This window comes from Anarhichas minor, unplaced genomic scaffold (assembly GCF_050575085.1).
Source record: "Anarhichas minor isolate MPS153535 unplaced genomic scaffold, ASM5057508v1 ptg000067l, whole genome shotgun sequence".
Lineage (NCBI taxonomy): Eukaryota > Metazoa > Chordata > Actinopteri > Perciformes > Anarhichadidae > Anarhichas > Anarhichas minor.
The window spans coordinates 5,485,749-5,498,448 of NW_027466513.1; the positions used below are offsets into that span (position 1 = coordinate 5,485,749).

Here is a 12,700-nt window from a genome sequence, read left to right on the forward strand (position 1 = left end):
ATCAGATGTTTATTTGACCCATTTATGTGGAAATAATGAACTTTGATATTCACCATTTTTGACTGTTACAAAGTTAAAGAGACAGTAGAGATGTTTAGTAGTGTGTGTGTGAGGTTCTTCTCCAGAGTCACAGTTCTACTACAGTAGAGTTTATAGAAACACAAAGTAATGTTCTGCTGTGGACGTATTCTAGACTCATAACAGAATCTATATCACTTTAAGTGAACTCTATATTTAGAACATTTTCACCTCTTTATCTTTCTGAGGGGAACTGAAGCTGTTATCTATGATCTCTACAAACACACCAGACTCCATTCACAGAAACACTGATTCTACCTCTCAGAACACAGGAGCTGTTGCTCTACTGCTGCCTCCATCTGTTGGTGTGTTTGAGTTATTGTGAGACTTTGGTGTTTGAAAGGGTTAATTTGGATTTGAAAAAGCCGCACAATTATGCATACAAACTAACTAACCGGTGTGTGAGGTAGAATCAATAACAGCTTCAGTTCCTCAGAAAGGTAAAGAGGTGAAAACATTCTAAATAAAGCTTAAAACTTAGAGTGATATAGATTCTGTTATGAGTCTAGAATACGTCCTCAGCAGAACATGGTTCTCCTGTCTGTTTCTATACACTCTACTGTAGTAGAACTGGGACTCTGGAGAAGAACCTCTCACTCACACACACACACACACACACACACACACACACACACACACACACACACACACACACACACACACACACACACACACACACACACACACACACACACCTAAATATCTCTACTGTCTCTTTAAGAAGGGAAGTGTGCTTTATGACACCCGGTGACTCTGCGACAGAACATTTCACTAAAACATGATTTGAGAACCAGAACCAGATCTGAGATTGAACGAGCACACCACACCATTAGCCATCACCGCCGGAGGGGCTCTCCAGCGCACACACACACACACACACACACACACACGAGAGACACCAACACACCTGAGAGACCCAAAATGGCTGCTCATCTTCATCTACATCAAACGTCACCTGTGTTAGAAGGGCCTGTTACAAAATCCTAGTCCTCGGGGGGTAACATGCAAATCACTCGTCGTTTCCTCCGTCAGTATCAACGAGTACAAGTTACATTCCACAGCGTGAGACGTTATTAAACAAGACAATCACAGGCTGAACGCTGTGGCGATGACGTGTCATGTGACGTTACCTGTAAGGCCTCTATGCGAGCCTGCAGCTGCAGCCGGTCCTCCAGATCCTGACAGCGCTCCTCCAGACTCAGGATCTGCTCCTGCAGCTGGTTCCGCTCCAGCTCCAGCTCCTCCACGACAGACCGCAGACCGTCTGCAGTCATCAGAGGAGAGAAGAGGTGGACTTAACTCCTAATTCAGCAACATGTACAATTACACTGCAACAAAACAAGAACTGTTTTCATTCATTTGTCGTGTCTTGCATGCGGCAGTTCTGTTGAAGTGATGAGGAAGGATGCTCCGAGGACACTGTTCTTGCTGGTATAATAAAGTTTATTACAAACAAGCAACACATGCCATTACGGACGTCTAGATCGTCCGGAGGTCTCAAGTCGAATCCGAAAGTCCCTCCTTTAGAGCTCTCGCTTCATCTTTATATAGGGTACATGTCATGCAACATCTGGGCGGAAGATAAGAGAATGTATGTGGCCTCCTCATTCTACACATCCACCCTTCTGCCCCTGGTCTCCTGCACATCTGGTTTTCATCTAAGACAACTACACTTGGGGTCTTCACTGTACTGTGTAAGACCTGAAAATATACCACACATTCATTATTTCTTCTGTTTTTCCAGACGCTGATAAGTTACCATCAGGGAAACTCAACACTTCCTGCACAGATGTTTCAGATTAAAAGCCTTCCAGCGGCTCAAAGGGTGTAACTGTGCTGGTTGCATTAATTCAAACAGATTAAATGTTTTAATTAAACAGTGACAGCCCTACTGTCTAGGGTTAAAGGAGGTAAAGTTGTACAGAAGAGGTGAAGCAGTAGTCACAGGATACAGAGTCTCTTTAGAGCTAATTATTTAAAAGATATTCTCTAGAAGATTCATTGTTAGAAGACAGAGTGGCTCCAGGGCTCAAGGTTTATCAACAAACAACCAAAACGTACGTCAGTCAGATCTCCATTAAAACACAACTCTCCAATCATAACTTCCATTTTTAGTGTCAATTTGAATAACTGCTGAAGTACTTTTTGGTTTCATGACACGAAGCAGCTTAAAAAGACAAAAAGACAGGATGAGAGGAAATGAAGAAGAAAAAGAGCAGAACATGCAAACAATAAGTAAATAATAAATAAATAAAACTTACCACGGATGAGGAGTTTATCCTGTCACCTACATTTATACGATCTCACAAGAATGCAGTGCGTTCAGTGGACCAACAAACACTAGCCAGCTCAACCAGCATGCACAGTGTCCACAGAAAATAAACTGATGAAGATGAAAACCAATGAGTGAGTGTCTCTCTTGGGATTGCACCAATTGTCCCAGAGTTGTACTACATGTGAGGAGAGCTTACATTTAGCTTGAGTCCACTGGTGGAGATGAAGGCAAGCTGAACCCAGTTAACCCCACGATAGTAAAGATAAGCCAGCTCTCACAGTCACAGTACCGGCAGGTTAGATGGAGAACAATAAACCAACCAACAACCACGACCCCACACTACATACAGTGTTACGGTGAAAATGACCAAATGTCAACCCAGTGACACCCTCCCAGAGTGGTGCGAGGATGAACGTGTGCATGCCGGTGTAAACTGTCCAGCGGGTCTCACACCTGTGTCGGGAGTACTGTACTCGGGCCACCAACCTCCCATGTTCTCTCCCTCCATCGGGGTGGTGCTCTCTGAGGGGCTCCGGGGGTCCTGGAACGAGGCCTGTCCGTCAAACTCAAAGTCCTCCTGTGGGGGTGGGGGGGCGTATGTGAAGCAGAGCAGTGTCTTTAAACAAAGTCCTGAACGCCTTCTGATCCAGAGCCGGTCTCAATGCACAAAATACTGAATATTCACAAAACACTGAACTATTCCTTTAATATTAGCCAAAGGTCATGAGTCACTGAGAGCAGTCAGGAATTACAGTATATTAGAGCTCTGTTAATAACAACAACATATTGTATTTAATAACACCTCTCATGGTGCTCAACCATTTTGCAACTCAGTGAGCTACTTTTATCAAAAACTATGAAACAACAACCTAAACTGATCTTAATTTTCTCTCCTGTGTTTATGAGTCAAGAACTGAAAAAGTTCAGGAGAAAGGTTTCGTCAAGTGAGTTTTTGAAAGTTTGTCTTTTCTTCATCTGTCAAACAGGTGAAAAGAATTTCCCCTCGCGGGATTAATAAAGTAACTATCTATCCATCCATCCATTCATCCACTCATCCATCCATCCATCCACACATCCATCCATCCATCCACACATCCGTACATTCATCCATCCACACATCCATCATCCATTCATCCACACATCCATTCATCCATCCACACATCCATCCATCCACACATCCGTACATCCATCCATTCATTCATCCATTCATTCATCCATCCACACATCCATCCATCCACACATCCATCCATCCACTCATCCATCATCCATTCATCCATCCACACATCCATCCATCCACACATCCGTCCATCCATCCATTCATTCATCCATCCACATATCCACTCATCCATCCACACATCCATACATTCATCCATCCACACATCCATCCATCCACACATCCGTTCATCCATCCATCCATTCATCCACTCATCCACCCACACATCCATCCATCCATCATCCATTCATCCATACATTCATCCATCCACACATCCATCCATCCACACATCCATCCATCCACACATCCGTACATCCATCCATTCATTCATCCATCCACTCATCCATTCATTCATCCATCCACACATCCATCCATCCACACATCCATCCATCCACTCATCCATCCATCCACACATCCATCATCCATTCATCCATACATTCATCCATCCACACATCCATCCATCCACACATCCGTCCATCCATCCATTCATTCATCCATCCACATATCCACTCATCCATCCACACATCCATACATTCATCCATCCACACATCCATCCATCCACACATCCGTCCATCCATCCATCCATCCATTCATCCACTCATCCACCCATCCATCCACACATCCACTCATCCATACATCCATCCATACATTCATCCATCCACACATCCATCCATCCACACATCCATTCATCCACACATCCATCCATCCACTCATTCATCCATCCACACATCCACTCATCCATACATTCATCCATCCACACATCCATCCATCCACACAGCCATCATCCATTCATCCACACATCCATTCATCCATCCATCCACACATCCGTCCATTCTTTAAAGATATGTTTAGGCCAAGTGTTTGTCACGTTGTTGAGTTGGTAAAAGCTTTGTAAACAGATGGATGTGATAGATGATAGATGTGCTAAGACATCAGCACATAGAAACATTTAACAAATGTCTAGAAGTGTCCACGTACCTGCAGGCTCCGCTGGGCCGGAGCGGCCATCTTCTTGGCCCGGTGCTGGCCGAGCCCCCGAGCTTGAGTCAGCTCCTCCTCCAACTCCTGCTGCCGAGTGGCCAGTGCTGGATCGGAGCAGCCAGGAAAGAACCAGTCATCCTCAATCAGTTTTGTGCCACAGGGAGAGGGGGAGTGTTTGGGTTGGATTGAGGATGTATTGATGGATGGGTTTAAAAACGGGGGAGGACAGGATGAAGGGAAAGAGTGAAAGGAGACGGTTTTTGTGTGTTTTTTTGAAGACAGAATGGCAGAGAAGGAGAACAGATGGAGTGTGTTGGTGTGGTGTGGATGAAAAAGGGAGACGAGGCACTTTCAACACCACAAAATGAACTTTTGTAACATAGAAAACTGAGAAAGCAACAACAGAGACGGACTGGAAGAGAAGCACGACTGAGGATCAAAGATGGAGGACGAGCAAAGTCAACAGAAACGTTCACACTGTTGTATTTTAAAAGTGGACCTGAGAAACACTTCAAAAGCAACATTCTGGTCAGAGCCATGCACACCTAATTTGCATAGCAGAGGAAACAATGAAACACGCGTGAGACACGGGGGGGGGGGGACGAGTGGCTGAGGGAGGAAGGAGAGGAAGGAGAGCCATGTTCTCTCACTCCTGACGGGATTCTAGAATTTGTGTTTTCATTTAGCAGCATAGGATGCAAGCAGGGCAACGCCAAATAGATGAACAAAACACGTTCCCATCTGTTTTGTGACAACAGGCTGATTTTAATGTGTGTGTGTGGGGGGGGGGGCAGCTCAAAGGAAAGGGTGGGGGGGGGGGGGGCAGAAAAAGAAAAGAGTTTGCTCAGTGTGGGTTGAGTGTAACAGCAGAGTGAAGCAGAGATGTGATCTGTGCAGACATTACTACAGCAGTACTGAACATGCATCAACACTGACCACAGCAGGACGGATTATTCATGGGTTATACGTAAGAACAGGAGAGATGAGAGTGAGTCTGCTGGTGTTCTGTCAGCAGAAAGTGTGTGACATCTGGGACTGTAGGAGAGGAACCCGAAGCTTACAGCGTGACCATGTTCTCATGGAGCGAGTTCAGTAAACGGAGTTCACGTGGCTTTTATGGAGCAGCTCTGGGGTCACATGGTGGGAAGATAACTCGCTGTGAATCCTTCAGTACATTTCATTATGATACTTATTATGTTTACATAAAACGTGTACTGGCTTCTTCTTCTACTACTGAGAACACGGTAAGCCCAGGACATCAATCCTTGGCATAACTACTGTGTGCCATACCAAGGATTGATGTCCTTACGTATGAAGACTAAATGTGGCCTGTTTAATAATAATAATAATAATAATATGGTCACTGTAAAGTTACACTGCATGATGGGACATAACTTCCTGTAGGATTATTACAGTTCTCTATTAAATCGACACCATAGTAGATACAAATGCACAAAAGTACAGTAAGTTCAGTAGAAATAAAGTACTCAGTACAACATAAAGTTTCCTTTAGCAGTACTTTAGTGATACAACAGCAGATAACATGTCACAAAGTAGAGTGAGGTCGTTAAATCTACTGATCAATGAACCATCGTCTTCATGTTATTCTGTCCACCATGTGACTCCTGAGGAGCTCCGGAGCTTTACGATCCATCCATCAAAGTTCAACAGGAAGGTAAATTAATTTGTATTTATTAGATGAGTAAATGTAAGAACTCTCCCTTTGAGTCATGGCTTTGGTTCTACATTAGATCACAATAATGGACAGGTGATCAAGTCTCTAGATGTTGTGTAGAGTAATTAAAAAGCTTCAACTTAGATTACATTTGACTCAATGAAGAATGTTATTGTCACGTCAGACAAACTCATCTTCTACTACAGCAAACAAACTGGTAATTACAGGATTTCCAGCAGCACTTGAAGGCAGCACCAACCAGCAGGTTAGTGTATAAACTTCCCTTGAATTAAATCACCAAATATCACCGCCGCAGGGATGATAGGAGTGAAGGCTAAAGTAACACAACTGTCTCTACTGACGAGGACGAGAAACGGTTTGTGGTTTTCTGCCAGCAGCCAATTTATTCTGAGCAGGACTTTTATTTAACTTAAATTAATGACAATTATATTTTGTGGATTCCTCTTGTTTATATAAAACAGCTGGATGTCTAGAGGGATGATGACAACGTTTTAGTGTAATCACAGATTTCATTACTTGTTCTTTAACGACCAGTGAACTCTCCTGAAATATCCTCGTTTACTTCATCTTGTACGTCCTGATTCCTACTTACAGACCGTATATAAGAAGTGGACGTAGTCATCGTCTCTCATTGGTTTGTTGATATTTCTATACGTCTCTGGTAGAGACCTGTCAATCACCGTGTAGCCCCGCCCTAAAGCATCCCCTGCTTTATGGTCTGTTTGACTCTAAATGGACCATAATGAACTAAATGAACATCATGCTGTATTGAAGAAGACTTGAAACTAGAGATTGAGACCATAAACTCATGTTTACAATGTTTACTGAGGTAATAAATCAAGAGAGAAGTAGAGTCATTTTCTCATAGACTTCTATACAACCAGAGGAGTCGCCCCCTGGTGGACACTAGAGAGAATGCAGCTTTAACACATGAAGCTTTGACTTCACTTTAATTAACCTTCTGGTACATTGCCCTATTTTTAGCCCTCTGCTCGAAAATTGCATACCCATACTCAAGAGAGTCCCCAGCTCTAACTACAAGGTCTATTTTAATAATTTTGATGCTAGAATACTGGTAACACTTGTGAGATGTGTTGAATTGTGTAAATATTGTGTATATGTTACTGGTTAATAACTGATACACAAAAAAAGCACTTGTATTGAACTTTTTTTTTTTAAAATAATGCAGCTGCAAGCCTAAAACTACGCCACAGACATGGAACAACACGTTTTACATGTCCCCACAACATATTTTACTTCGATTGAGTGAAGAAAGGCCAGCATAAATGGTCATAAAAATCTAAATTTAGATTTTCGGAACCAGCTGTTGCATTGCTGTATACTAATTTTATATACTATATAACTAAATATTAACTATATATTCACTTTTCTCATCACTAAGAGTGTTCAATAATCCTAATAAATCAGTTTGATACAATTTTGAATAATTGTGAGCAGTTATGATGTGTCATATCTGTCATTCATAACAATAAATGGCTCATAATGTGTGTCTATGTGACCCTGGTAAGGCCGATTTACTGGTGTGAGAGCTTTTTAGATGCGGGATAGTCCAACGGGAGCCATGCGGGGGTGTTTGATCGTATCCGGGTCTGTTTACTGACTAAAAATCGCAAAATGCAGGGCGAACCCCCCTCTCTACATGGATTGCTCCACCCCACAGAATCGTCTGCCATTTTGTGATTCATTCCGCCAGCGCATTGATCTCACTCACAGACATGCAGCAGAACATGGCGGGCATAGCTGTGCAGAAATCGGCTCGAATAAATCCGTTTTTCATCGCCAAAACGTAAGTTTTTTTACCCAATTTTTTTTCTCGTGACCTGCGGCTGATGTTGGCATGCATACCCATAACTTTTGAACGGTTTGAAAGAAAGAAATTTGGACGCCGCTGTGCGTTTCCGGGTCGAATTGTGCCCCTCCTGCATGTGTTCATCCGCCATGTGCGATCCTGCTCCGTGATGAGAGAGCCATAGAGAGAGCATAGATCGTCGATTCTTCTAGATATCTTCCAGATATGATATTAGTTCATGTATAATTGTGTTTGCAGTGTTTACAATGGCTGGTATGATGATGTTGCTCGGACTTTTCCCGTTAATTCGATATTTAATATGTCTGGAGCAATAATCATATTTCTTTATGACAAATGCTTTCTACGACACGCTGAATGCTGCACACTCTAAAACAGCCCCCCGTGGGGGACTCTCGGGTCCAACGGGAAGAAGCGGAGGTTGTTCCTCACCCAAGTCATAGACCATCACTAGAGGACACTACATGTGAAAACACGTGGACTATGTGAGCTGTATCAGATATGACTGATATCATTGTTACGTAGTGAATACAAGCTTACAAAGACATTAATGCTGTCACACGTATTAGTACTCCTCCCAGAGTGAGAGCCATCCCACCACAAAAGAAAAAGACAAAAGAGTTGTTTCATTATAGCTGATAGTAGGTTATTAATCATCACTGGTGGATTATGTGTGGCCACAGCAGAACTCAAAGGAAACAGAAGGAGAGAAGAAGGTGAAGGGAATGGAACAGAGGAACAACAGAGAGGGAGGAAGGACGGAGAAACAAAATGGCGGACTCTGAAGTGCAGCCTGCCACTGTACTGCCGGTAGCTCTCCCAAGGTGAAATTCAGGGGGAGCAGCAGGCAGTACAGTGAGCTGCACTGGAGGTTTGGGGGGGAAGCCTGCATGCACAAAACTGATGGGAAACTGTTCTGAGTGGCTGCTCCCATCCCTGGAACAGGGGCAGGAGTGTGTGTGTGTGTGTGGGGGGGGGACCCGAATGCTCCCCGGTAACAACGGGACGGGGGAAAATAAGAAAAAGAAAGTGATGTTCAGTCAGACAACAGAGGACCAAACAGTAAAACAGAACTCCTAATGAAACATGGAGGAGGAATAAAAGAAGCCACAGAAGTCTATCCTCAGCTGTTCATTGGGTTTAAGTAACTATTTGCATTATATTGAGAGGGTTTCTTTGTTCTGTGCTTTTTTACGAGTTACTAAATACTAGAAACACTTCACAGTGCAACACTAGTGCTGTTCTGTTGTTTCTGTCATATTCACCCTTCTATTGAGGTTTACAAATTAAGCTTTGAATGGTTGTTATCATATTTTATGAAAAATGGCCAAAATGTTGTTATTTCTTGTCGTTCTATAAATGTGATTCACGGTGCTGTTAGACCGCCCGGTTCATACAGGTGTGGCCTCCCTTTGTGTGCACGAGTGGGAGAGAAAACACTTGTTTGAAAGGTTAAAAACCAACAAATATGGATTGAAGAAGAATATTTTGTTAGATAAAAATATGTTGTGGTTTTTGAAAAATTATTACAACTATCTTTGACTTTTAAATGTTGACTTTTGGACTTCCAAACACTCCTTTTTCCCTTTAATTCCATCAGGAAACACGCAGGAAGAGCAACAGCGGAGGGACACAGACATGCAACACTGATACTAAGTATGATGGTTAAAGAAATATAAAGAAGCTTCATAAACTAATCAGTTTAAAAGTGACGTAATACTTGATCTACTAAATTAAAAAGAATGTAAAGTTGGGCCGTAGGAGACTTAAGTTAAATACCATTATAATAAGGAAGAGATATTTGTAATTTGTACGTATGTTTGTGGCACAAGCTGCATTATGAGCCATTTTTCTTGCACTTATTAAAAGGAAGGTTTTCACATATTGGTGACTATTAATAATCCTATAAAATAACCTCACTGAGCAGGAGCAGTGTGTGAGCCGCTCTACACAGATCAGGTGTGCATCAGGATGTTCTACACCATATAAACGACGGAGCAGACGTTCCAGTGAGAGCTACTACTTGTGTTCACTCGTGCTGAGTCTGAGTCGTCATCCTCCAGCACCGGCCTTACCCTCTCTCTCCTCCTCCATGTGGCTGATGCGGAGGGCCATGGCAGCCTTCTCCTCCTTGGCCCGGTCCCTGGCGCTGACCGCCTCCGTCACCATCTCCTGCCACTCCAGCACCTGGCTCTGAGCGTCGTCGGCGCTGCCGGACTCGCTTGCCTGTGAGCAGAAGGGAGCAGAGAGTGAGAGGAGACCAACGAGGAGCAGCTGGAGGCGGATATTAAAGAGGTCTGGATCCCGGACCTGAGAGGCAGTCCTCTTGGTGAACTGCTCCAGGTCTGCTTGTAGACTCCTCTGTTGCTCCTCATACACCACCAGCTTGGTCTCCAGCATGTCTTGCAGAAAACATCAAACACACAACGTTTGTTTTGGCTCCACAGCCGCCAACGACGCTGAAGATTCAACGATAATAATTTCTGCTCCATGTATGGGTAAAAAGCAGAAGTCTCTGGGGTTTGATTTCTGTACCGTTCTTTGCTTTGAGCTCCTCGTATCGCTCCACTTTCCAGATGTTTTCCTCTCTCTCCTCCTCCAGCGCTGTGATACGACTCCTCAGGGCAGTCAGGGCTGGGGGGGCACCTCCAGCCTAAAGGGGGCAGAATGAACAGCTTCTACATCAGTTTATACTCCGCTATTACACTCCGCTATTATACTCTGCTATTACACTCCGCTATTACACTCCGCTATTATACTCTGCTATTACACTCCGCTATTATACTCTGCTATTACACTCCGCTATTATACTCTGCTATTACACTCCGCTATTATACTCTGCTATTACACTCTGTTATTCTGTGAAACACCAGAGGGCAAACAAACAAAATGAACTGAGGAATCAAGAAGGCAACGAGTGTAACTCAGAGATATGAACATAGACTGGAGATGCGACACCGTTAACTAACCTCCACAATGACGAGGAGGGATTATAATTAGCTTTAAACTCATATCTCATATTCATAAACTACTTTATCACCTTCATACAAACCCTGTAAAGAAGGAAGTCAAGTATTAAATACGTTATAAAGAAACAAAGGTTGAACATCCTGTAAACTATTTGATTTGGCTGATAAATATTCACTCTAATGTAGATTTTTAAGACTTCTTGTTTCTATTCTATTGTCCTTCTTTGTTTAATCCCCAGACATGTAAATAATGTTTATCAGTGACAGTCATAATAACTGAACATCTCACCTGGCTCTTCTTCAGCTCCTCCTCCAGTTGTCTGATCCGAGACTTAGACCAGGCCTTCGTTTTCAGGAACTTGGCCTCTGATCTGCTCGCTTCCTCCGTTTTCTGCTTCACTTGGGCTGCAAACAAATGATATGAAGATATATTAATTAAGATTAAGATATTCAAGGCTATAGGATTTAAACATGCTTTCTAAAGACACCCCACACATTTGTATGGAGTGTCATTACAGTATTTAGGGATCACTACTTCATCAAAGCAAGTCATTACATGTGTTTTAATAATAACGAATGCCATCACCTTAATTGATGTACTGTTAAATTGGGTTCATACAGTCTTCTGTGAGTTAAAGACACAACTGCATGCTGTCATAGCATCTGGATGAATATCAGTTTAAACTGATGCGAGTATCTTCTGATGAAAGACCAAATGTACGTTTTTTTAACTTCCTTCCTTAATGTTTTCTGACTTACAGATAAACATGTTCAGAGTCTAAATGCTGACTGTCTTAAACCACCATGACGTTTCCTCTGGATGTCTTCTGAACAATCAAAATAAAGAACCACCAACCTTCCAGCTCCGTGATCCTTTGGCTGGAGGCGGAGTCTGCGGGCGTGGAGGCGGAGTCTGCGGGCTTGGAGGCGGAGTCTGCGGGTGTGCGTCCACCTCCCGAAGACCTCCTCAGCTCCTCCAGCTGCCCCAGGAGATCCCGCTGCGTTTGGTCCATCTGTGCCTGATGCTGCTCCGTCACTCGCTGCACCTCCGCCTGCTGCTTCTCCATCAGGTCGCGGAGTTGTGCTCGCATCACGTGCTTCTCGGCCTCCATCTTGGACGCCAGGCTCTCTCGCTCCACGTGCAGCCGACGCAGCCGCTCCGCAAGATCCTGAGAAGAACAAGAAGAAGAAGAAGAGTAATGTGACTTCATATTTGAAGAGTTTAGGAATGGCTATCACATATATTAGTGTTTTTTGTCATCGTCCCAAATATCATTTTAACGCTCTGAAGTCTGTAAATCATCAACAATTCTAAATGTTACACTTTTACTTTGTTTTAGTAATTTATTGAGTTTTCTCTTCATAAACACACAATTCAAATGATTAGAAAATAAAAGATTGTATTTTTATTGATTAAATAAATCTCTTCATTATTATTTTTAATGAAGTATAATAATGAGCTTAGAGCTTGTGTTAGGAAGTTAAGCAGCTCATAATTCATCTCTAATATCTATTTTATATTCATGTGAAAACATCTCCTAACCGTTGGTTAGCCGTTAGCGGTGCTGCTAACGTTACTAGCTCTCCTCTGATTGGTTTATTTAATTGATTTGGTACGGATCGACAGTTGTCCGTTACACCACTATAATATATATATATA

At 42.9% G+C, this 12,700-nt stretch overlaps 1 protein-coding gene across 1 annotated transcript in view; it reads right to left on the minus strand.

The window, feature by feature from the left end:
• The window catches only part of LOC142934175 (uncharacterized), a 44,836-nt gene that overhangs the window by 17,278 nt on the left and 14,858 nt on the right, over window positions 1-12,700 (minus strand). The window contains exons 10-17 of the mRNA XM_076078610.1: window positions 11,897-12,209; window positions 11,330-11,445; window positions 10,607-10,724; window positions 10,382-10,473; window positions 10,147-10,297; window positions 4,545-4,651; window positions 2,807-2,930; window positions 1,209-1,342 (exon numbers count right to left, since the gene is read on the minus strand). Coding sequence (XP_075934725.1) covers window positions 1,209-1,342; window positions 2,807-2,930; window positions 4,545-4,651; window positions 10,147-10,297; window positions 10,382-10,473; window positions 10,607-10,724; window positions 11,330-11,445; window positions 11,897-12,209 — 1,155 coding nt within the window. The remainder of the gene's footprint in view (window positions 1-1,208; window positions 1,343-2,806; window positions 2,931-4,544; window positions 4,652-10,146; window positions 10,298-10,381; window positions 10,474-10,606; window positions 10,725-11,329; window positions 11,446-11,896; window positions 12,210-12,700) is intronic.